Source organism: Apteryx mantelli, chromosome 16 (assembly GCF_036417845.1).
Source record: "Apteryx mantelli isolate bAptMan1 chromosome 16, bAptMan1.hap1, whole genome shotgun sequence".
Taxonomy (NCBI): Eukaryota; Metazoa; Chordata; class Aves; order Apterygiformes; family Apterygidae; genus Apteryx; species Apteryx mantelli.
In genome coordinates, this window is record NC_089993.1 from 21,717,780 (window position 1) to 21,743,676 (window position 25,897).

Consider the following 25,897-nt stretch of genomic DNA (forward strand, 5'->3'; position numbering starts at 1 on the left):
TTGGTGCTCATCTGCTGATGTATTTTGAGAGCGGCCATATGCTCCCCAGCCTTCTTCCGACTTGGCTAAATATGCTCCGGTGTCCTCAGATGGGCTCTTCAGTCCAGAGGTCATCCCTGGAGCCCTGCTCTGCCCCTGCTCCACTCCAAATTTACCTTCCTGGAGCAGGGTGATGAGAAAGGTGCCTGCATTCCCGTGCCTGAACAGCGAACGAGCCAGCTCTGACCCTTCTCCACCTGGAGCAGAGCTCTGCTTCCCTTCCTGAGCCAGGCTGCCAGCCTTGCATGGGACTAGCAAGGGGGGCAACACCCTTGTGCTGCTTGGAGGGTGCACCAACATCTCAAAAAGGGTTTTCTAGTCTAGTATGGGGGAAAAAATGCTCTAATTAGAGTCTTGCCTTTAGTGCATGCTGAGTCAGGCCCTGCTGGCTAGTGCAGGTAAGGGTTCCCAGCTGCCTGCCGTGACTTACTGTCACACGCCGCCTCAGCCAAGAGCTTAGCACGGATCTCAGTGCTGCTGTCCCTTTGGAGATGAGAGCCTCACAGGCACATCCCCCAGGCTGGGACAGGCACTGGTCTCACTGAATGACGGGGGCTAAGAAGAAACTGCATTTGAGGGGAGGCTGCTCCATGGCTGCTCACTACAGAGTTCCTCCACTGTCCTCCAAAGCAGCTGGTCTTGATACCTGCCAAAATTTGGAGAGTGAACTAGATGGACCACTGGTCTAATCCATCCTGGCAATTCCCAGGTTGGGCTGACAGCACCAGCTGGCCTCTCTGGACTGGACACTCACTGAATGTTTGGGAAACACTCGTATTGCTAATTAATATGGATAGAAAGGTGCAGGTATGCAGTGTAAATACCTAAGCCCTTAAAAGCAGAACTGTCAAATAAAGTGTTACACTCCATCAACTCCTATTCCATCTAGTCACTGAACACCACCAGACGCTTGGATAACACTCATATCTGCTCATGGATGCATTTGACATCCATACAGGAAAAACACACAGTCTAGGATGAATAAAAAGAGTCAGAGCTCAGGCAGCAGTCATTTAAGGCTAAACCGCTTGTTTTAAAAGCTTTACAATCTAGCTGTAAAATTTCCTCTGGGCTGGAAGCTGGTGCCCAGGAAGAAATGTTCTCTCTGTTACGTATGGTTTGCCTGCAAATCCTATTAGTCTTCTACGCAGCACATCACAGGAGAAGAGACACTAGAATGTCATATTAGGGCATTTTGGTAAGCACTGTGGCTTAGATGTGTGCTCAATTTAAAAAAAGCCAAAGCATTGTGACTCTTCATTAAATGGTGTCTTTTCTGAGGCTTCTCTCACATTTTTGGAACTTCAAAACAATTTTTGGGGGGGGGGGGTTTGGGGGGGGGAGAGGGTCACTATATCACATATGAAAATGGCTCATCCACTGATGACTGATGACTACTTCTAGCCAACATTGCCTTGGGAGCTTTCACACAAACCTGGCACAAGAAAATGGTCCTGAGTCTGCAGGGCTAATGACATTGGTGTGGTATTGGCAAACTCAGCAGACAGCAGTCTTACTGACTCCAGCAGATGCTCATTGGGTTCTCCAAGTTGAAATAAATGTATTTCCATATAAGAGGTTCATCTCTGTAATTATGCACTCAAGATACATCTATACATATTATAACAGTTTTGTGAAATATGGGCTAAGGACATGTATGCAAGCTAAACAGAGCAGTAGAGGGAACCCACACTGGCCAAGGCTTCTGGAGAGCATGAATCTCCCCCCAGTGCTGTAGCATATGCTCCTCTCCACAATGACCCAAACTGCACCTACTCTGGATTTTCATTTCGGGTCCCAATCTGATTGCTAAATTTGCTGGTCATCCCGCCTACAACCTTTCTCTGGGGCTGCCAGGCAGGGGCAGAGTGTTCCTCCCACATTGGCCCCCCGGAGCTCGGGGTGACACCCCCACACCGGCACGGCCACCTGGACACTGCTGTAGCGAGCACAGCCTCCTTTCAGCACCGAGGCATGAGACTGCGAGTGAAGGATGCAAGACTTTTCCTCTGTCAGTTCAAGTTAGCCCCTTAACATTCCCATTACTGTAATGCAGTTGAAAAGGAATCCACTAGTTACAGGAAATGATTTACAGGACACAAGACGCTGCATTTCAGAGGTCTCATGTGTATCATAAAAAATATATTATAACGGAATAATCTCTGTCAGAACTGGAGCTGCACAGAGAGAACACATGCCCAGCTGAGAGCAGCATTGAGCTTTTGTTCATTATGGGAAAAGTCTGTGCTCTTCATCTTATTTGATGAATTTTTTTTTTTCTCAGCACTGGGTATCTAGTTAATATTTGTACTCAATATTTTTTTAAATGTTGCTTTTGCCATGAGATCAAGCACAGCTGGGACTCCAATGGCATGTTCTTCTGAGGTGTTCCCTGCTGAGCTTCACACATTAACAGCAAGGTTTGGAGCAATCCCTGGACTTTCCCTGTAAAATCTAGGCCACAGCTTGTCAGCTGGGGAAGCATGAGGGAGCTCAGCCAGCTCTCTCCCAGCCAGCCCAAGCCCAGGGCACCTCTGCGTGGTGGGACGTACAGCTCCACAGCTTCCCAAAGTGGAGACTAGAGGAGGAATGGATGCTCCCTTCAAAGGCACCATCTCCTGCTCTCTGGCGGGATGAGGTACCTGGCATTCACAGCCACATAGCTCCGAGAAGGCACTCCGCTGGAGCTGCACTTCTCCAATGCTCACTCAGATGCCCGGCTGCAGCTCTTGTGTATGTGTTAACATGCAGCTTCTCTGAAGTTTTGCCAGGTGTCGGCATGAGGGGACACCTTTGACACTGGAGCTTTCCAAGTAATCTGCAGGATTCAGAGGGTGCTGGTGGTTTTGGGGTAGCAGTTCAGATGCTAAAGGTCAGATTCCTGCTCATTCACCTGTGAGGGCTTTAGCAAATGACCATGTTGCTCAGTTCCCCACTGTACCAAGGTGATCCCAGCACTTCCCCACCAAAGGGGACCACAGCAGTAAGCACACCAAGAGCTGGGAGGTGCCCCATTGCCACAGTGCAGTACTCATGGGGAGAGACTCCCGGGAAACCACAGGATGAAGGGTGGGAGGAGGCTGAGAAAGACACAAAAGCCGTTTCATCCCCTCACAAAACCCTTGCTAAAACCAAAGCTGAGAACTAGAGGTGGGAAGTGCCAAAATGTGGAGCTGGGAAGCGGTGGCGACTGCTCCGGGAAAGAGTGGTGGCTGCTCCAGAAAGGCTGTGAGGAGGGAGGATCTCAGCCCCAGCCTGCTCCACCAAGGCTGGGGACATCGATCCTGGGAGAGCAGTGCATGAGGGTGTCTGTGCAATGCACATGTCCCCCCTGCTGGTGAACCTGTGCCCCTGGCCTTGGGCCTCACCTGCTAGCGCAGCTCCTGGCACCCGAACTATGAGCCCTCCCTTCTCCAAATGCCCATCAGCTCCTCTGCACCAGCAGAGAAGCTGCTGCCTGCCCCTGCCCGCTGGCTGCCATCTCTCCTCAAGCTCGGAGGAGAAAGCAGGCTGTCCTAGGAAACCTCGCTGCATGCCCCCACTCTTCAGAGCACCAGAGCCAGGGGATCCCCAGCTCTCCTGCAGCCTGACACTGCTGGTCTGGAGCAGGAGAGGCCCTTCCACAGAGGACGTGTTTGGGAGCAGCCTTAGGGAGCTGGAGGATGTGGGCAGGAGCCTTGGGCTGGAGGAAAGGGGAGCAAGATAGAAAGCACTTTGGGGGGCTGGAGGGGAGTAGCCTGGGGCAAGGGGTCAGGGAGCCCTGGCACCCTGATTTCTGCGGGGAAAAGGCATGTGGAGAAGCAGGCTGCACCTCCGGCTAGCCCTGCCTCCTGCCCCCGAGGGGCCCGCGCCGGGGAGCGCCGGCACGGGGTGGGTGCAGCGCTGGGGAGCCGGGGAGCAGACGGGGGGCCGCGGGAGGGGGGGCCGCTGGGTGCCGTCCCCAGCCCGCCCCAGAGCCAGCAGCGCTGCAGCCAGCCCGGTCCGCGCCCCGGCGAGCGGGGCCCGGCAACCGCCCCGGCAATGTCCCCGGCGCCGCGCCCGGCGCTGTCCCCGCGGCGCCCCCGCGCTGCCCCGCGGCGCTGCGCTGCTCTGCTCGGCGCTCCGCGGCCCCGGCGCGCTCCCCGCGGCGGAGCGGGAGCGGGGGCGGGCCCTCTCCGCGCCGGGAGCGCGCTCTCCGCCTCCCACCCGGCACAAAGTTTAGCAGCAGGAACTCGGGCGGCAACAGTGCGGCGCGGAGCGGAGCGGCGCCGGGGCGGCAGCGGAGCCCAGCCCAGCCCCCGCGCCCCGGTGCCCGGCGGCGGGGCCCGTGCCATGCGGGGCGCCCCCGCACCGGCGGCGGCGGCGGGGCGGGCGGGCAGCGGCGCCCCATGCCGCTGGGGCGGCCGGGCGGCGGCTGACACCATGTGCGCCCGGTGCCCGGGGCGAGGAGCGGGGAGCAGCCATGTCCCCCCCCGCCCCGCCGGGGGTGCCGGGCGGGCGCGGCTCTAAGGGGCCGCCGGCTCGGAAGCTCCTCTGCATGTGCAGCCTCTCCCTCTGCCTCACCTACCTGTGCTACAGCCTCATGGGGGGCACCGGCCCGGGCGCCCTGCGCTCCCCGGCGGCGCTCCCGGGCACGGCGGCCCCCGGCGCGCCGCGCTCGCCGCCCCCCGGAGCCCCGGGCACGGCGGCCCCCGGCGCGCCGCGCTCGCCGCCCCCCGGAGCCCCGGGCACGGCGGCCCCAGGCGCGCCGCGCTCCCCGGCGGCGCCCCCGGGCTCGGCGGCCCCCGGCGCCCCGGGCACCGCGGCCCCCGGCGCGCCGCGCTCCGCGCCCAGCCCGCCGAGCGGCCCGGCGGCCGCGGCTCCGGCCCCGTCGCGGGCCTCCAACAGCAGCCGGGAGGAGGCGGCGGGCGCCTGGCTGCGGACGCCGCTGGCCCCCGGCGAGGTGATCACGGCGCAGAGCGGAGCCTTCGAGCGGGACCCGCAGGAGTCGAGCACCACGGACGAGGAGCTGAGCCGCGCCGGCAGCCCGGGCGGCCGCGGCGGCGGCGGCAGCACCACGCCGGACTACGGGGAGAAGCGGCTGCCGCAAGCCCTCATCATCGGGGTAAAGAAGGGGGGGACGCGGGCGCTGCTGGAGGCCATCCGGGCGCACCCCGACGTGCGCGCCGTGGGCACCGAGCCCCACTTCTTCGACAGGAACTACGAGAAGGGGCTGGAGTGGTACAGGTGAGGGCGCGGAGGGGACGGGGAGGGGACGGGACGGGAGGGCAGGGCGGCGGCGCCGGGGGTCCGGGGGCCCCCGGAGGGCGGCGGCGTCGGGGTCCCCGGGGACCGCGGGCTGCGGGCGCTGCGCGGGGCCGCGGCGGGCGCGGAGCCCCGGCGACGGACCGCGCTGCCCGGACAGGCGGGGTGAGCATGTGGGTGACTCGCCTGGCAGCTGTAGCGATTTAAACTGCAGTGTTCTGATGGGGAGCAGGGAATGTGTAAAAACATCTCTTTTTTACAACTCCCGTGCGCAGAGTGCTTGAGCAGACCATAGCAGTTCGGTTGCACTTGGCGTGACACACATGTAAATAGGTCAGTAATTAATAATTACTGAAGTAAACAAGCTTGCAAGTTCCAGGTGGTGCTGCAGGTTTTGAAGTGAAAAAGGATTCCTTATTTCATACAAGCTGCAGAGTTCATATCACAAATAAGATTTACACTTTTTTCAACAAGTTCCATCCTTGGAAAGTTTTTGCATTGACTAGATGTAATTCTATTTATGAAGCAGTCTCTGCATCTTGTTGCATGGCATAGCATAACATTTTAAGACAATCTTATGCTAAAAGTTCTATTTCTTGAAGAAATACTGAACTACAGCAATTAATTAAGTGCCTTGGCAGTTTAGTAAATCAATGAATTGTGATGGCTCAGGGTTTCAATTTTTTTGTCTTGGGACTAAAAAGAATGCAGTGCATTAGTGTAACTTGCAAATTCTGTAGTTCTTCAGTTTATGGTTAAAACAAACCAATGCTAGTTGCTTTCCAAAAAGAAAATAATTTGTGGTTAAGCCCATAAATTTCTGGCTTTTTGTTTTGCTTCATACAGTAGTTGCTTAGCCATTCTGAAAAATAGGGAAAATATTTATGTCAGGTGCAGCAAGTTAGTTACTGCCTGGATTGTCTGCTCAGTTTTGTAAAAACAGTATGCACTTTCTGTAACGATATTTAAATATGAGCAACACTCACTCTAGGCAGTGTTCAGTAGAAATTGTGGAAGCAAAATCGTCTTAACATTTATTTGGTGTAGCATCTGCTTGGCTTTGTTAAAATGATGAGGGATTTTCTGAGGGACTTGAATAAAGTGGAGATCAGCACCGTGAAAGTACATTTGTCTCTGAGAGTGTTTTGAGTGTGTTGTACCAACCTGCAGAAGGAATGAAGGATTGACTGTGGTTATTTTACTTTATTTATTTATTTATAATATATAATTTCAGACCCAGTAGCTTATTTTACTGAATTTTCCTGCAGGAAAGCTTGCCTTGAAAAATAAGTTTAGAAATTTGTTGGAAGAGGCTAGAGAGTGGCATATGAAAGGTTTGGTTTTATTCAACATAGGCAGAAGATCAAGCACTGAATATGGCAAGCAGCTGCCTTTTCATCTTTAAAGTCAGGCTACAAGGAAAGGGCTAGCGAGAGGAGTTACACCCACTCCTGGAGTAAAAGGCGTGCATAGGGTTTTTATTTGCAGAATGCATTTTGAATCTTTTCATCCTTGCAGTAGCTCTGTGATTTGTTTAGCAGATTTCTAGCATATGCTGCACTGCTAGAGAGGTAGGAACTGAGAAGATCAGATAAAAGCTGATTTGTGAAGTCCCTGAGCAGAGAGAGGGATGCATTCTCCAGTCATGAGGTGAATAAACTACATCGCTGACTAATTGTTGCTGTGGCCCGATGCATTTGCCCTGGTTGTTTAACCTACAACCGTCTTTGCAGCTGCCTGACCCAAACAGCATTCTTCCCCTTCCTCCTTGCAGAAGTTTTTCGGCCTTGCTGGAGCAGAATAACAGGTCACGCAGCAGTAACTGTCCGGTGCCTCAGCAGGAGCCACAAGTTTCTGCTTGTGCTGTACTGGTACTACGCTGTTGTCGTGGACTAGGAGGCTGGTGTGCTTTGTGCTGTACAAATGCAAAGCAAGAAAAGGGCTTAAAAAAAAAATAAATAAAAGGATTGCCATCCGCATTAGCAGGAATTTCCTCCTGACCCTATCTGAGATTAACTGGCGCAGTGCACTAAGAAGGTTGACTGCTCGCAGCTGTGTCCCGGGCAGAGTGACTGGAGATTTTTCCTAGCCACAGAAATGTCTATCTCTTCTTAACAAAGAAGCAGCTACTGAAGTGTTTGTATCAGCATCTCCTTACAGTGACTTCTCTCACTTGTTTGTATTTTGCATACAATATGCTTCCTTTTAGTACGGCCAAGTTAATTTTTTCTTACGTAGTGGAACGAGGAAACAGCATAGCCTGAGTGTCCCTCGCTTTGTCATTCGTTACTGAGGATACCTTCTCGCAGAGCTGCAGGAAGGGGAGCCTGTGTTCGACTCCAAACTCCGTTAACGCAGCTGAGAGCTGGTCTCAGAGCAGTTTTCCCCATCTGTAAAACAGAGACAACACCTAAGTGCTACCATTTCTTTTGTGTGTGTACCATGCTGCATTATTCATGTCTTTGCTGCCTTGAGGTTAGTCAGCTATAAACACAGTGTCCGGGATCTATATCAGGATAGTATTCAGAAGCTGAAGTTAGTGCAAAATATAGCTTTCTGCATATTGGATGATGCTGTATGTGGAAAGCCTGTTACACCAATTTTCTGCAGTCTGTTCTGTTTTCTTGGTAACCTTTAGGAAAAGCTGTGCTGTTTGTGATTGCTTTAACTCTGCAGTCAAAGTTTGTGTGGAAATTACAGAACTGAAGTCTTCCTACACACATACTGATGCGAACTGGGTTTAAGGCTTGTTTTAGTTGTTTAATGTTATGCTGCCAGAATTGTTTGTGCAATTGTAATTTGTAATTCCATACATTTTAATGTTGGGTTGTCTGAAGGACAAGTTCAATGACGCAGCTTTCCTTGAATTGCACTTAATACCCCAATGTATATTAACTTTTGATACATTCCCTAGGTTTCTTTTTGTCTTAATGCAGAATGTAGTGTTAAAGGGTAAGCAGGAAGTGATTTGTAACCTTTTTTTTTATTAGGAGTTTGGCAGGCGGACGTATTACTTGCATATCTTCAGTTCTCTCCCTTTCTTAAATCAGGGACACTGATACCTGGCAGTAAATATTATCTTCCATGATGAACTTTGCTGACTCCATCCCTTATAATATGCCATAATACGTTGTCCCGCTGCGGGAGCGTCGGGTTCTGGCAGGAGCAGGTGCCTGCGTCTCCTTTGCGAGTTACTGGTGACTCCTCATTGCCCGCTCGCTCCTTCTAAATCACAGCGCTTCCCCTCGCCCCGTGGGAATCACCGCCGACTTCCCAGCAGCGGTGCGCGATGGGCACGTCCCGCGCTGTGAGCCGGGCCCTGGGCAGCGGGAGCCGGCGGCTGGACGTGCAGTGCGCGAGCCTTCCTGAGCACGCAACGGGGACGGAGGAATCGCGGGAAGACTTCGGAGGTCGCCGTGCACTGAAGCAGTTTAGCTTACGTCTGCAAACGCTCGTTAGCAGCGTGGACGGAAGCGGCACCCAGGATACGCCCCAGGTCTTTGCGTGGGCGTGAGACAACTTTGCGCAAGCATGAGCGGGTTTGGTGGACAGAGGGGTCTGCAGAGCGCCGGCACCGTCTGACCCTCAGCACGTCTGTCCCCTCGCAGGGCCGGGGCCGGGGGCTTGGTGTCCGCCGGCACAGCCGGGAGCGAGGACGGGGAGCAGAGGGACCCGGAGGCTGCAGCAGAGCCGGGGCGCTGCGGTGCTCCCAGCAGCTCGGGGCGACCGCGGCCGTGCCAAAGGAGAAGCGCTTTGGGGCGGTTGTGTGCGGAGAGCGGAGGCTCTCGGCACCTGGGCGGGGAGGGGAAACCTGAACGGATGGTGCTTTAATTGGGTCGTTCTGCTTGCGTGAACGACCGAAATAGTAAACCCTGGCGCTCCAGGTGTCTCCGCAGCTCATGGAGATGAGCGGAGCAGTCGCTGCTCCGAGGCCGTGTGCCAGGCTGCCTGCGGGCTCAGGGAGAGGGGAGAGACGGTTCGGTTTTGACCATTCGCGTTGCCTGGGCTATCCTGACGTCCCATATGTAGCAGAAAACTGAGGATTCACAGCATTATTTTGAAAACAAATGTGTAGTTTTAATGAGAATCACATGATATCCATAATGCAAAGAGAGTATCTGATAGTGGTGAACCTAAATTTAAGGGTTTAAAATTCACTGATTTGAAGATTATTCCAAAACCTCACTTTGGGAGTTAAGGTATATGCGTATATTCACATTGTTTTCTAGCAAAGACAAAGAGCTTTGCTCCCGTCTCAGTGCAGCCTTCGCCAAGAAGCCGTTGCAATGCCTCTGCAGTTAGACCCCGTCCCAGGCCTCCACGCGTTACTCCCTATTCCAGGGCTCGGCGTCCCGCGTGGAGCAGCCCCGCTGAAGGAGCAGTCGCCACGGCACGCGCTGGGAAGGTTTGCACGTCCGATGCTGTTCTCACCGCCTGTCTGGTTTTTTGGAGCGTGCTCCATAGCCGTCAGGCCTGCACGTTACCCTGTGAGCTGCTGCCATCGCACAGACGATGGCTGGTACCGCGGCAGGGAGCCCTTCTCCGGCCGTGCACGTGCGCTCGGGACGGTGCTTCCCGGCAGCGGTGGCCGCGGCGGAGGAGCCAGAGCGCTCGGCCCCATCCCGGCGGACGCCGAAGCCGCCCGTGATTGGCAGCGGCGGTTGTCGCCGGAGCAGACGCCGCTCCTGCAGGATGCGGCGGTGCTGCCCGGAGCGGGAGGGCAGAGGGGGCCGCGCGGGCGCGAGGCGACCGCGGTGCTGCTCTGCAGAAAGCCTTCCCGGCACGCCGCGTCCTCCGCGCTTCCGGTGGGTTGGGAAGGTGTATTGATTTTTCTGGGACCTGCTGTGAGTCGGCTTTTGCTGGAAGGCAGTGACTCAGCTGCCCTCCCGCTTCTGTGGATCCGATATATTGGGATTAATCTGGGCTGCGGGTTGTGCAAGTATTTCCTTGCAACAATAGCTCTGTCAGTACTGCGTCCCCTTCCCCAAACCCGGAGGTCTGGGTTGGGTCTTACGCTGGCGCTGTTTTCTAGCCCAAATATTCAGCGCATCCATGCAAAGCAAAGACGCGTGTGCAGCACAGACCGTCTGCTAATGCCAGGTGCAGCTCAATAAAATCGCCGCGAGGTCCGTCGTGGGCCTGGGCTGCGGGCTCTGAGCAGGGACCGGGCTCCGTTGGTCGCTCCCTGTGTTTCGCTCCTCCGGGGGCTGCAGAGATGAAGCCTCCTGCAGACGGCTCCGGCATCGGGGCCGGATGCTCTCCCGGACCCAGAGCCGCCAGCACAAATCCAGCACGTGTCCGGGCTCGGGGGCCTCCCTGCTCTCCCCTGCTCGCTGCCTGCGAGGCCAGGGATGTCCCCCCCCTCCCCGCCCTTGTCCGCCGGCCTGTTTGCTCCATTTCAGACGAAGGGATGGGATGCAGGAGTGAATCAGGCCTCTCTGCGGTGTTTTATCGCTGGGTGATGGCCAACCACAGGCTGTGCAATGGCAGTGATGAGAGATGCAGCGCGTTGGGCACCCGGAGCCTCTCCGCGCCGGGCTCGTCCTCCCTCGCAAGGGGAGTGAAGCAGTGCAGTGCCGGGGCTGCATCCTGGCGGTGCTGCCAGGGCCGCGTCCCGGCATCGTGGCTCGCTCCGCTCCCCATGCGGCGCGCGCTGGCCTCGGCACCCGCGAGCAGGAGCAGCCCGGCAGTTCCTAGCAAAGTCGCCTATGAGAATTACGACCCCGCGGCTGGGAGAAACGGCTAAGCGAGGCGGATGCGCTTCCTCTAATGCCCTCTGAGCATCCCTCGGAGCGCTCAGGGAGCAGTAATACATTGCCAGGCCTGAAGCCATCTAACTATCGCACTGTATTTTCGAGAACACGCTTTCTCTTGGATTTTGCTCAATAATCCATTTAAGTAAATGCTAGAGTGCTTTGCTTCTAATGGTTTAAGTGTTATTTGTAGTGTCAAAGTTTGTGAGCTTAGCTTTTTGTGTGAACGCGGTGTCACGTCAAGCATGCAGACACCATAGAGAATCCAAACATAGGCCTGGGGAAAAGCAGCCCCCTTGGAGAAGGGGAAGGCAGGGAGTCAGCTGGTTGCGTTCATGGTTTAAATGATGCCTCTGACCTCTGTTCGCTTTTTGGTTTAGTGAGGCTTGTTCCACTTTGTTAGGAGCACAGACCAGCTCAGAAGCAACAACAGGTTTTCAAAGAAAGTTATGGACAAAAGCCTTTGATTTTCAAAGTGAAAATTCCAGTACAAATTGGTGGCACCTTGTATTGAGAGAGGTTTGAATCTTTTGCTTTTCATGGGTTTCTTCTACCTCTAGTTGTCATGGGGACTTCTTTTCCCTGAGTTATTATATCATGCACTTCAGCAGAAATTTTATTGCTTTGGGGGCTGGAGAGGCTCACGTGGGACATTTCTCACTGCTCGTGATGTAATACACAGAGGTAATTTCTTTCAAATGATTTTTGCTTGAAGTGGTTTCAATGAATTGAGAAGGATAAGAGTATGAATGAATGGCTGAAATTTTAGTACGGAGTTCAGGTAAGGAACATACACTATCAAACTTTCCAGAGCATTAAGTGTGGATATTATAATTTCACCATGGTATGTAAATAGGCAGCAGTCCATTTTATCCTTTTATTCACTTTTTTGAAAGTATTATTTAGGATCTGAAGTGGTTCAAATTGGTTTCCAGTCCTTCTAAAAAGTTTAACATAAAACCCTAAATTATAAGAGCGTTTTCAACCACAGTGAGAAATCACCGTTTGGGCCAAAGTGGCGGGGTGGGCCACGGGAGGCGGGAGCTGCGGCAGGACCGGAGCCGCGGCTGCGGGGGGTGGCCAAGGCCGGTTTCCCACACGTGCCGCGCTCCCGCTGAACTCGGGGGCTGCTTGCGTGCAGAAAACGCAGCGCCAGTCTGTGCAGATTTGGCGCCTTAGTCTGCAGGACCCTCGCGGTGCGGGTTTCCTCTGTGTGTTTCTGAAAATTCGGCACCTCCAGCAATAAATTGCGATATTTGAGTGGCGTCTCCAAGCCGGCCTGGCGGCTCTCCGGAGCGATTCCGTGGGGAACGCTGGGCGCGATGGGAGAGCGTGGCCGGGGCCGCCCGCCCGGCTCCTCCTGGTGCCGCGGTCTCGCTCCTGAGCCGGGCCGCTCGCCCCGTATTTTATTCCCGTGCAGGTCTGTGTTCTGAGACTCGTTTATTTATTTAGGTAGCTGCTGTTTCTGAGCTGAAGGAGAATATTTAAAAAGCAAACCATTTGAAGGCTGTGGAAGGGACTCATATTCATGAAAAAAAAATACCTGTTCTTTCAAATCTCCCATTTTCATCCCCAGAGTCAACACACCAATTTAGTAAATGTTGCAAGGCACACTATTTTCCCCCTTGTCATATTATACATCCAAGCATCAAGGATGGATCATAAACTTGCTCTTTATGGCTTTAACATTTCAATTGCTAGTCACATTTTATGTAAATGAAGGTATTTACCTTGACAAGCTCTCCTGTGAAGTACAGTACTTCTTTAAAGAATTTATTTGGCAATATAAACAGGCCAAACGCTGAGGGTGGATGAAAAATTCACAATTGATTTTACAGCTAAGTGATGTAGAATCCTCCCAAAATATGCTGGCGGTTGTCTGGTCCGATCTCATCAGCACCATGGAGAAACTGAGGAAGGGAGACTCGGAGGGAAGCAGAAATAGTAAAGGGACATCAGTGAAAGCCATGAACCTACTAAACAGGACTTGACTTTGGATAAAAATAACTCCAGCTGACAGACTTTATTTTGTGTTACAGAGATTGCTGTAACACATTTCAAGCTAAAATCTGATTTCCGCTCCCACCGGAGCCGGTCTGGAGTGGCCTTGGCCCCTTCCTTTATTAGCGGATAATGGTTTTGGGTCTGAGTAGGGGCAACGTTGCTCTGGTTCCTGAATTCATAGCTCTGCTTTGTTTTAGACCGTGTGTCCTTTCATTTTGCACTGAGATGGGTACCGTAATATGATGCGCTTTCTATTAGTGTTCGTCCACATCTGCAAATAACTTTATTTCATCCTCAGCGCTGCCCTTTCTGTATTTGTTCTTGATGGACATTCATATAATTAAGGTGAGCCGGTGAGGATGCTCGTGGGAAGCCGATGTCAGAGGCAGAAGCGGCTGTTGCGCTTGGACACGGTAGCTGGCGGCGCAAGCGGCGGTCGCCCAGTCTAGGAAAAGACAAAACTATACGATTTGTGCAACGCCAGCGTGGGGCAGCAGCAGCTCCAGAGCGACCCAGGCGCCTTCGGCACCACTGGAGCGCTCCACGCTTGGGACCTGCTGCCGAGCAAGTGGACGCGCCAGGAGGAGTCATCACCTGGATGGCATGTGGGTAACAGGGACTTCATTATTTGGCCAAGTTATTAATTATGAATTTCCCAGCTCCAGTCCCGCTCGTTTGAAAACAAACCAGCCCTTTTGCATCCGAAGTGCTGGCTGACGAAAGCCCTTTGCAGACCGTGGATCCGAAGCGGTTGCTCTTGGAGGTTTTCCGTTGGCTGCTGCTTCATCCCCCTCAGTCCTGCCCCGTGCACGTGGGCATCGGTTGCGCTGCCGCTCGGCGGCGCCGTCGACGCTCTGCCCTCGGGCTCGTTTCTCGGCCGTGCGCGCGAGCTCAGTTCACGCCGTCCGTCAGCCGGCACCACAGCTCTCCGCAGCCGGGACGCGGGGCCCTGCGGAGCCGTGGGCTGTGCCGTGGGGACGGGGCACCCTGGGGAAGGACGCTGCCTCTCTTAGCTGAGCCATTAGAAACACGCAAAGGAAGGAAAACTGCTGAAGTTCCCGGCAGGCGCGAGTCTGAGCGTTTCCGGGGCAGCGTGCTGGGGACGGTCCGTCGGGGCGAGCCGGCTGCTGGCGGAAGCTGAGGCGAGGAGGAGAAGGGACCGTGGTGCCGGCGCTGGGGACCGGCCCGGGCCAGCGACGGAGAGGAGGTGCTTGGCAGCGCTCCTGCTTGCCGGGCTCTGCTAACGGGTACCAAAGCAAACCCAGAGCAGCCCAAGGTGCCTGGGCTCCGCTGCGGCTGCACTGGGCCACGTATTCCCGCCCCGCCGGAGGTGGGAGCCGGGGGACGCAGGCTCCAGCCGTGCCGTTAGCGACGGTCGTTTCCTGCTGCATCCCGGCTCCGGGATGCGCCGCTTGCAGTGCTGCGGAGCGCCTTTCCCGAGCTCTGCTCCTCGCCCGCTCCGTCACAGCCCTGAACCCGACCTTGCTCCCAGAGCCTTTCAAGGGCGCGGGGAGGAGGAGGGATGCGGGCACCCTTGGGGACGTGGCGTTTTCGGGTGCAAACTCTGCCGTGTGTGCCGTCCTGACTGCATGGGGACTTGCACGTCCCTGTTCTTGCCGGAGCCCCACGGACCTCCCTGCCACGGGGGCAGGTTGTGCCCAGTGCGGCAAGTGCCGGCGCTGGGCGGCACAGACCTGCCACTCCTTAGCCGGGGCAGAGCGCCCGGCGTTGCCCCTTCCCGAAGGAAGATCTGGGACTTGCTCCTTCCCGCAGCTGCTGTTGGGGCTGCTTTTCCCAGCTGCCGGCTTCGTGTCTGTGCTGCTGGGTGTGCTGCACATGCCTAGATCAAGAACGATAAAGGTTCCTTACTCGGCTCAAAATCCTCTAGAAACCTGGAAGAAATCAAAGCACTGTGGAAAAATGCCTGAGGCAATAACTTCATTGGTAAACTAACGTGTCAAGCTGAGAATTTCTAAGACCCAGCAAATCATAATGCAATTTCCTATGCAAAAAGGGTTTATCTCTATCTAAATATTATTCTGCATCGTTACTCATTGTGGGGAAGCTATTGCTCTCCTAGGTTAACTGATTGAACTTGGGAACTCAAGCTGCAAGCTTATCGCATTGACGGTAGCTTGACTTTTATTGCTCCTAAATTGTAGTGATATTGTTAGATACGGGTAAATTAGAAAATATTAAAGTTTTATACTACTATAGAATTAAAAAGATTAGAAGAGGCATTTCTGCGATCTAGTCCACCATGAAATTGGAATCTGTTTGGTATGTAAAATGTGTATTACAAATAGCCTAATAATTAATGACAAAAGAAGGGCTGGGACGGATTGAAGGCTCAGACTACTCTGGATTTCTTGAGGCTGGAATGGCAGCAGGGGAAATGCGTTATTAGATCATTACATCTTTTCTGCTAGAGCCACTGCTGGTAAAGCTACTCAAGGTGTTTTATAATTACCCTGTTCCCGCGTAATATTCTGAAACGCTCTCATCTTGGGATGTGGTTGTCTCTATGGGAGACCATCCATGTCCGTGCCAAAGACTGGTTAATTTGGAGAATCTGAAAAGAAATTCTTCAGCCGTTTTTTCAAGGTAGGCAATGGTGAAAAGATTGCTTTCCCCTGGCGAGAGTGTTTAAGGATCTCGCTGACGAATGACAAATGGTGGCGGATGTCTGCCGGGGCCGGGTCCTCGTCCTCATCCTCGTCCTCCCGGGCAGCCGGCGTGGTGCTTCCCGACGTGGCTCTGCAAGACCCCTGCGAGGGCAGAGTGCGTCGCAGCCTGGTGGGAGCACGAAATCCCTTGCTGTGCCCAGAGGCCGAGGATTTGGCATGCTCAAGCCGTAAACAGATTGGCGGGGGAGAGTGGGGTTTGGGTTTTTTTTTGTTTGTTTGTTTTTAAAGTAAATCGAAGTACAAAAGCCTGTTGGCTGTGCGCTTGGGATGCAGACCCGGTGCCTGCGGTGCAGTGGTGCCAGGGGAGTGCTGCCCGGCCCTCCGCAATATATGTTGCATTTCCGATGCAGTTGTTCTGCAACGCCCACTCGCGCTTTGGTACCCGTCGTTTTATACGTCCGTGCCTCTGTGCTTAAACGTACAGTGCAGGATATGTAGTTCCTTCTTCATTAACAGGATTTATATCCCTGGTGTTTCTTGCTGAATGACTTAGTGTTATAATAAAGAGCACGCATGCCGCCTTAATTAAAATGCAAAACCCCTGCATTAATGTATACGTCGCCACTGAAAATGAAGGGTCAGTGATGGCAGCAAGTGTAAAAGCTTGTGGCAGGTTTAACTGGCTGTGCCTGGAACGGAAGGTGATTTGGGATTAACTGCCCCTTGCTCGGCAGCCCCGGCAGCCGGGTCGCGGCACCGCAGCCCCTGGGGCACCTGCAGCCGAGCGTGCGGCGCTTCCCGGCGCTCATCCAGGCACCGACTTGACCGCGGGGCGGATGCAGCCCGTGCCGGAGTCCGACCCTGGCCCGGCCTCACTGCGCGCTCGGCTGCAGGTAAAACCGGCCCCCAGCCTGCAGCGCTGGCTCTTGAGCTGAGCCGCCTTACTGGGGCAGTGCAAAGCAGAGAATTTGTTCCATAATATTACTTAAAAATATATATTGTAAATGCAAGTGTTCCACACTTTCTGTCTTGGAGCGCTGTGGATGCATCTTGGCCTGTGGCAGCGCTATCAGTTATGAAGATATTTTGCATTCAAGGATTTGCAGTTTGCAGGCCCATGAATATTCAGGTTCCCACTCGCCCTTTCTGTCTGCACTCCACCTATCCTTTCCTTCTCCCCCTTTTTTTCCCACCAGATTCAATTAGTTCTATTTGCTGCTTTAGCAATAAAACAATTCCCTGTGTGGCATTAAAATGAGTTTCTTTCATTTGGCTTCTTGTTATACTTTAAAAACTCCAGAGGGGGGGTTGCTTGCTGTCTGCCCCACCTTGCCGGGCGAGGGCTGCCGGGCAGGAGAGGACACTGCATGTACTTGGGGCAGCATTAAGAATTAATGAAGGGCGTCTGCTCGCGCGGAGGCGCAGGATCCCCGTTTAGAAGCTACGGGTAAAATCAGCCCAATCCTGGAGACTTTCAATGTGACTTTGGTGCAAAGGTCGCTTAAAGAGGCTCGGAAACACTGGTCTTTCCGAAACGTTGGAGGAGCCGATCCTGCTCGGTTCCTGAGCCCGCGGACCCTTTGCATCCCCCGCCGGTAGCGCAGCGCGGAGCCTGAGCCCGGACCAGCGCCAGCCAAGGCACAGCTCCCTCTGGGCCGGAGCACCGGTTTGAGTGCAACCCGTAGCCCACCGAAACGGCGTTGGGCAGCGGGCGGGCGCTGGGGCCGTCGAGGGTCCCGATCGTCCTTGCTCCCGCGCGCGGCGCGCACGCGGCTGGGGGGGCGAGCCAGACGCTGCGGTGTGGGCAGTGATTTTGCCGGCTGCCGGGGCTCTCGGAGCGGTCTGCGCCCGGAGCGCCCGTCCAGGGGCCGAGCTGCCTCGGGCAGCTGCGTAGCGCTAACAGACCCATAAATCATTCCTGTTTCGCACTGTTCTAAACACAAATCGTGTTAGTTACCACCCTGAAGAGTGTCTAAGTAGAGAAAGGAGAAAGGCGAGGTAGAAAGAGGAAACTAGATTTAAATCTAATTGCTTTTTCGTGTGCGTTTCACTGCCGTTTGGCTGGGACACAACGGCATTCAGCAGAGACGGAGATTAGACCCTGCGCCGGGGGAGCCGCGCGGCTCCGAACCTCCCTCGCCTGCTCCGTCCCGACCGCGAGCGGCGCGCGCCGGCATTAAGGATGGATGAAAGGAGACGTGGCTTTGTGTATTCAATTTTTTTTAAAAATGACTTTTCTTCTGCTTTCTGCAACGAGGGTAGTTTAAAACAGAGGCACTGGCTCCAATTCCTTTTTCATTACGAGATTAAATCTAGAACCAAATGAGAATTTCCAGGCCCGCCGGAGTGCTGGGAATAGCTGCTGCGACCTAAGTGAATGTAACTAGTGCTGAAATTTTCAGAGAAAGAGGTTTGCGCTTTCCCTCTCCCCAAGACTTATGCCTCACCACGGAAAACGTCTGAGCTGTTCTGTAATGGAAAGCAGAGTGACTAATTATGCCCGCTCTCTTCAGAGGTAACGATGAAATCGGAGGCCGGGGCTGGCGGTGCTTCGGCAGGTCGCGGTGAAACCTCTGCTGCGGGTTTCAGCTGATACGATGGGTTTTTAACAGCAAGTTCTGACTAACAAAGTAAAGAAGCTTAAAAAGAAAATATGGCTATTCGGGATGGAAAACCATTTTAAAAGGAAGAAAAATTGGAGTGTACAGCAGGATAAGCAGGGCTGCAAAGTTAAGTAATTAATCACACTGGCTGTAACTTGGAAAGGAAATAAACGTGATAAAAGGATTTGTCTGAGTAGATTACAGACAAATTAGAAAAAAAGAAGGAAGGGTCATCACTGACTTGGGAATTGTGCTCTTTAGAAATCTTCAATCATTCTCACAATCAATTCTGCATTTCCTTAATAGCAGTGTGAAACATGGCTCCCTCCGCATCGTCTTAGATTAACCGCTAACTGCAAACCATACATTAAATGAAGTATTGAATATTTGTCTCTCAACAATACACTTGGAAGTTGTTTATTTCCCTACTAGGTCTTCTGCGATGCGTTTTGGTACTGTACCTAAATTGTAAAATACATACTTGCAATATCCGCACTCGATATCCTCCCGAAGCCTTGCTCCGAAAGCAGCCGCGCGGAGGACCCACAATTACAGGGAGGTTTTTCTCGCGAACTGGTTGTTTGTTTCTGGAGACAATTACACTGGCTTTATTATACAATGTATGTTTCTCTGCAACAAACAGTCTGCTTTATGGGTTTTCTTAGTAAAATACCAAGTCACTATTCTCACTAATATGATTCAATTGTATTGTGTTATCTGACCTTTAAGGAACTTGCAATCTATAATAACATGGCTCTACAGCATATCCGCTAGTAAAAAGCCTTGGCTTCTGGGAAATTCGGTCTACAAATAAATGGAGCCGGGTGCAAAAGGAACATTAAGGCCTTTTAACCCCTCTGCTCCGGACCTTGCGCGTGGGGTGGTTTGGGCGCTGCCGTGCCGAGGGTGCCGCAGGGGTTCGTGTGCGCGGTGGACGTGGCCCCGGGAGCGCGGCACGGGAACGTCCTGAGGGCGGCGGGGTCTGCGCTCAGCCGCCTCCGGGCAGGATACTCCGGTGCCGGGATGCTCCGGTATCCCTGCCCGCCGCGAAGCCTGTGCAAAACACTTGGCAGCGGAGCAGAGCAGGCTGCGCGCTGCTGCGTTCACATGCGGCGGCACAGAAATGATTAACACCGGTAGTCATCCCCGTCCGCCTGCCCACGCGTGTCTGCTCGCAGCCGCGGGAGCCCGCGCGGCACCGGCGCGGACGGAGGAGTGCGCAGGGATCCCGGCACGCCGGCGCCCCGGGGCCCGACGCCGCCTGGCAGCAGGCGACGGGCAGAGCCGGGCGGCTCGCCGGGGCCGTGACAGCGCGGCACCAGTCCCGCTCCGGAGCAGGGTCACTGGTGTCCGGCTGGGGCTGGTCCCGCAGCCCGGGCAGCTGTGCGGTGCCGCATCGGGAGGTTTCCTCTGGCGCCCGGGCGCTCGCGAAGCAGCCGCCGTCCCTCGCTGCACCCGCGGCGCAGGTGCTTTTCAGTCAGCTCAGCACCTGCGAGGAGCAGCCACGGCCACGGCGCAGGCAGGTCTAGGAGCAGCGCAGACGGGGCAATCCCTGCTTCTGGGTAAAACAGCCCGGTCTCGTCGGAAGATGGGCGCACCGCCCATCAACTCGTGCCGCCAGTCCTCTGTGCCTCTCCCAGTGCAGCCAAGGGGCCCTAGACACCGTGGTCTGCGTGGGATGTGACGCTCTAGGGGAGGCCAGCTGTGCAATTCCTGGGGCGACGCCACGGAGATGCGATTCCCAGCGTGATGCCAGAGCAGTGCAATTCCCAGCATGACACTATGGAGGTGCAATTCCTGGTGTGACACCGGAGCGGTGCAATTCCCGGGGTGATGCTACGCTCCCAGGCGCGGCTCTGCCTCGGCATCTCTCCATCCCATCTCCTCTCTCGGGGGAGCAACGGCGGCAGCGTTGTCCGTGGCGCTGTCTCTGTGGATGTGCTTCCAGACCACAAATCGGTCTCTAATCGCTTTGATTGCCTCTGTCCTCTCTCCACGGCAGTAATGCTTCTCCTAAGATGTATTTGAGTGATTTTATTTAGATAAGTGAAAGATGGGGGATATTCAGGGATCTTTTAGTCCCAGGAAATTGGCAAGAAACTGGGAACTGTTAACAGAGAAAGAAATACCTCCAAAGTTTTAATGATTATTTTCTTAGAAGCTAGAGGACAGCCTGTGCCTAGCTCTAGTTTCTTTTTTTTAAAGAAAGTTTTCTCAGCCCACTGCATGGACTTTCGGTACAGATCTTTGTGAAACAACTTTTCCACTGAGGGGCAAGAGATCAGAGAATCGCTCCGTTTAATGCTCGAGTGTGCGTGAACTTTCAGGGGTGTTATTTGAGGCTCTACTAACCTTGCTAAAGGTCACCTTTTGATCCCAGCAAATACCCTCTTTACCTGGAGATAAGATTTAAAAATGAAAGAGGAAAAAAAAAAAGAGCTTAAGAAAGAAGGAGAACCTGGCAGCTCACTGGCTGGCACAGTGTAGCCGCTCCTGGCTTAACGCGGAGGGGATCAAAGCAAGCTCGAACAACGGGGAATCGCGCTGTGGAGTGGGGGAGCCCGAGCGGCGCGGGAACAGGGCAACGGGGCATCCCGCGGGACTGAGGGCCATGGGGTGAACGGCGCAGCCCCACTGCTGCAGGAACGCGGTGACAGGCGTCCCACAGGACCAAGGATGACTGGGTGCACGGCGCAGCCCCAGCAGCGCGGGAATGGGGTGACAGGGCATCCCACAGGACCAAGGATGACTGGGTGCACGGCACAGCCCCAGCAGCGTGGGAACAGAGCAATGAGGCATCCTGCAGGACCAAGCATGGCAGGGTGCACGGCACAGCCCAAGCAGCACGGGAACAGGGCGACAGGGCATCCTGCAGGACCAAGGATGATGGGGTGCACGGCGCAGCCCCAGCAGCATGGGAACAGAGCAATGAGGCATCCTGCAGGACCAAGCATGGCAGGGTGCATGGTGCAGCCCCAGCAGCACGGGAACAGGGCGACAGGGCATCCTGCAGGACCAAGCATGGCGGGGTGCATGGCACAGCCCCAGCAGCGTGGGAACAGGGCGACAGGGCATCCTGCAGGACCAAGGATGATGGGGTGCACGGCACAGCCCCAGCAGCACAGGAACGGGGTGATGGGGTGTCCTGCAGCCCCAGGACTGACGGGGTGCACGGCACAGCCCGAGCGGCACGGGAATGGGGCAACAGGGCACGCGGCGGCAGCGCGGTCCCCGCACGGCCGGTGCCCGGCCCTGCCCAGGCCAGCTGCATTTCAGCATTGCTTAGGTGTGGAGACGCTGTCTAGCAAAGCGGCAGAGGAGCAAGGTCACCCCTGGGGTCAATAAATAATACATGACAATTAATCTTGGAAACCTGCTGCTTGGGGAGCGAGAAGAGGACACTGCGGAGCTCCTGGGCCCAGATCTCCAGGGCTGGCGCTTTGGCGCTCGGCCAGCCCGGGCAGGTCGCTGCGAAAGGAGCCGTGCTGGGATCCCGCCTCGGAGGAGAGGCGCGGAGCGAGCCCGGTGCACTGCCAGCGCCCTCGCCCACCCCTCCGGCGAGCCTGACCGCGGGAGCCGCGCGGCCGTCGCAGCAGCGGAGCCCTTCCACGACAGTATTTTTCAGCAATTGTGTGCCTTTCACAATCAATTCCCATTTGAGATGTTTTAAAATGTATAACTGTCTCCTTGAGACTATGGTGTTCAGCAGGTGGTAACACTCAAAGCTTTTTTTTTTAATCTGTAGTAAGGATTTACAAAGGAAACCTTAACTTTTAGATTGATTTTTAAATAAGCATATATTTAGTTGTTAGTGCTTGAAGTACATATTGGATTATATTCTTCTGCAAACAGAATATTCTAATTGATCTGCTAATAAATAATGAAAGCCAACCCTGCTACGTATAATTCAAGGTTACTCTGCATTTGTGCCAGCAGCACTGGGGAGTTTTTTAAAAGGAAAAAAACCCCAGTGCTGATGTGAGGAGGAGGCTCAATGCTGAGCTTTTCCTACAATTTCTTTTTGCTATTTTCTGAAATGCAATTAGCAAGTGTCAGCGTTTGCGACCCTCGTGTACACGTAAAGCTCAGCTGAAAGCCATTCCGCCGTTGGGCGGATCCGGCGAGGGAAGAAGGGAGGGAGGTCGAGCCGGCGGCTCCGCGCGGCTGCGGCCCCGGGAGGCAGTTCGGACACTCCGTGGCCGGACCCGCCGTGTCCGGAGCGCAGCTTCAGCATTTGCCAATAACCGTGGACAGTCTGCCGAAGTGGCCTGCACTGTGCCCGCTCTGCCGTGCCTTGCTGAGCGCTGTGGCACCGGCGGCTGCAGGCAGCGTCCGCCAGGGACGGGTCTGGGTCCAGGTCCAGGTTTGAGCGGATAAGTCCAGGGCTGGGACTGCGGGGTTCCCCCTGTCCGCGGCGGCGCATGGCACACCGCACGTGCTGCACCGCCAGAGCCCGGTGCCCCGGCATGGAGCAGACGTCCTCCGTCATCCCGTGCATCCCGCCCCCAGCGTTTTGCTGGCAAACCCACCGAGCGCCCTGCACGTTGGCTCAGCGGAGCCCGCGGCCGGCCGGCACCAAAAGGCTGCGCGGAGCGTCATGGCTTGGGAGCCGGGTTATTGCCGCTTGCAGATGTTGTGCACGTTCTCAGCGCGCAGAGCGGGCATTAATCACTCACTGACACTGCAATTACCATACAGGATAGGGCATTTATTTGTCATTTAACATGTAATTAGAGGAAATGACAATTTCTCCCCCCCCGCCCACACAAGGAAGTGCAAATTGCAAATGGCTGAATTTGGACCCGGTGAGCGTATGCAACCTGGCTGCGGCGGCTTTGCCCCAGGACACAGGACTTTTCCCAGCTGAGGGGAAGCCTGTTGTTGGAGCCGACGTTCGCGGTCATCCCGGGTCTGCGCAAACTCCTCCCGCCCGCTGGAGCGGCGCAGCAAGCGGAGCCGGGCGCGGAGCATCGCGTCTCGCGAGCGGTCCTTGCGGGGCTGGGTCTCGGGGCAGGCGTCCTGCTCTCTGACGGCGACCGTGGGTGGGGGCCTGCGGCAGAGCAGGACGGGGCAGGGCAAGCACGCGCGGCGTTTCTCCTAACGATCTCCAAACATCCCCAGCTCCAGGACGAGGATGGGCCGGCTGGGGACGTTGTGCCAGCTCTGTGCTGCTGCTCTCCTCCGCTTCCCTGCTGGAGGCAGGACAGATCCCGAGGGATGGGCGGCCATCCCAGCCTGCCGGCTGGGCAGCGCTGGGGGCATCAGCGATGCAGTCGGCTGCATCCGCTTCCACCCCTTTGCAGCCAACAAAACTCTCCATTTTTGAGCAAAATCCTTTCCGCCGTGTGGCTCTGTTCCCCGCTGGCGGGAGGCAGCGAGCTGGGGCTGGGCACGGTGGCTGTGACCCTCTTGCTGCTGCGCTGCTGCCCCTTGCAAGACGCCGGTCTGCAGAGCCGAGCGGGCCGAGGCCCGACCAGCACAGCAACTCGGGAGAGAGGAGCGGGTTGGTGGCATCCCTTTTCCTGGGGCAGCTGGCAGCCGCTCTCCCCACCAGCCGCAGTGGTGACACGATCAGCCAGCAAAGGCAGCAGGGTATCGGAGAGCTGCTGACACCTCATGGGAAACTCGCTTGAAAAACGTTTTATTTAGGTGCATGTCTGAATTTTTCTGTTTATCTCCACCGTGCTCCACACTGCAGAAAACACTGCCTGGAAAACAGGCTCCCTGTTGGGTGGAGATCCACGACTCCTAGCGCGGAGCGCACGGGGGCTCAGAGCCAAGCGGGTTGGGGCGCCCGGCACCCAAACGCCGTCTCCCGCCTCGGCAAGGGTGCCGCCTGCGGTGAGCGCAGTGCAACGGCCGCGCGTGGCCCCGCCGGCTGCTCGGGACGGGCACAACGCGCGGGGGCGAGCAGGCGCCGGGGGCACGGTGCCGAGGCGCTGCCCTGCCCTGGGCACGACACGGGGCTGCAGCTGGCGCCTATCGGTTAGCAAAACTATCCCTGACGGTTTTGCCTTAATGTTTGTTCCAGAAAGCCGTGATGGATATGGATGCGAATGTGCAGGGAGCTGGGACGGGTAATTAGCGGAGCCTGGGGATGGCAGTAATCGCCCCCGGGGAGGCAGCGGGCTCGTGGGCGCCGCGAAATGCTGCAGGTTTGGTGTGCTGCTGCGCTGGTGCGTCCCGGAGCCACGGCTACCGGCTTCCCCGCTCCATGGACCTGATGGTAGCTGCCGCACAGGCGTGTCGTGCGAGTCTGAGTTAATTAGGGCTCGTAAAGCCCTCTGCATCCTCGGAGGAGAGCAAAGGATCGTAGCTGCTGGTATGATTTGCGAGGCAATGCAATTAGTTTAATTTCGGGAAGTTCCCAGCTCCCGCGCCGTTCCCATCCGCGTGCCGCTCTGTGCACGCTCCTTCGCGGGAGACAACTCGCACCGTCTGCCAGAAAGGAGCCGGCATCGGTCTGCCTCTGCTTCTCGTGACCGTCTCCCCTCCCTGCCTGTCCCCCGGGTCCTGAATCATCCCCAGCGGTCGCCCTTTCGCCCCGCTAACGGCCTGACGTCATCGTGCCCTGTGGCTCCGGTCGCAGCCGCCGCCAGTGACATCATGGGCAGATGCAGAGTAAAAGTCATCCCGTTTGCGCGAGCGCCAGCTCTGGGGACACCAGTCCCTCCTCCGAGTGCAGCGGGGTCTTGCTGGCGCCCTGTGCTAGAGCCGGAGCTCCCGGGAGCGCGGCCGAAGCGTGCGGGACCGATCTAGCCTCTGGCCGGGGCATGGTCTCCGTTTTGCCGCCCTGCCGCTGGCCGGCCCGTGCAGGCTGTTCCTCGGGTGGCTCCGAGCCCTTTGCAGGGCTGAAGTGCTCCTGCGTCCCGAAGACGGGGGAAACCGGAGCGCCCTGTGCCAGCAAGCGGAGACGTGTCTGCTTGGCGCACCGTCACCTTGACACAGTCCGGTGGAAGCTGCAGGACGTGTCACACGCGGGTCTTGGCTGCCGCTGGACAGCCTGAGCCGGGCGCAAGGCTGCCACCGGTGGGTCGCGAGAGCTGCTGCGCGCCCGCCTTGGCAGAAGTGCCGTTGGGCTTAAGGAACACGTGAAACAGCGTCGCGGGGACGGAGCAGCGGGCAGGCCTTGCTGGAGAAGGAGGACGGCAGCCTGGGGCGCCACCGGCTGCAGCCTGGCCCCGCCGCACGCATCTGCAGCGCGAGGTCGGCGGGGCTCCCGTCGGCGTGTGCGCATATATACATGCATGCGCATATGTGTGTGTGTGCACGTGCCTGCTGGCGCCGAGCCGCCGCGCGCCCTGTCCCAGCCGAGCGGGTGCAGGGGCGTCCGGAGGCGGCTGCTGAGCCCGGAATAGTTGCATCGCTTGCTTCTTCCCGGCCTGCTCGGGAAGAGCACCGGGCTTCCCTTCGTGCCTGTCTCTTTGCAGACTGGCCCTTCCTCCCTCGCAAGGCACGAGCACCGCGTCCCGGCCTCTTTCCCTCTCCCTTTGCAGCAGATGAAGATGTCAGGGAGTTTGACTAGCTGTTTAAGGGATCTGCCATTACCTTTTTCCTCCTCCTCCTTGCAGTCATTTCATAGGGATCCAATTTTCTCTTTCATATTCGCTCTTGCAAACAGATTTGAAAAACTCTTTGTTAGTTGAAA

The 25,897-nt window shown here is 55.9% G+C and overlaps 1 protein-coding gene across 1 annotated transcript in view; it reads left to right on the forward strand.

The window, feature by feature from the left end:
• Nucleotides 1-4,480: 4,480 nt before the first annotated feature.
• Nucleotides 4,481-25,897, forward strand: part of HS3ST4 (heparan sulfate-glucosamine 3-sulfotransferase 4) — a 64,051-nt gene continuing 42,634 nt past the window's right edge. Inside the window, exons 1-2 of the mRNA XM_067306440.1 lie at nucleotides 4,481-4,664; nucleotides 4,761-5,244. Of these exons, the coding sequence (XP_067162541.1) occupies nucleotides 4,481-4,664; nucleotides 4,761-5,244 (668 nt within the window). The remainder of the gene's footprint in view (nucleotides 4,665-4,760; nucleotides 5,245-25,897) is intronic.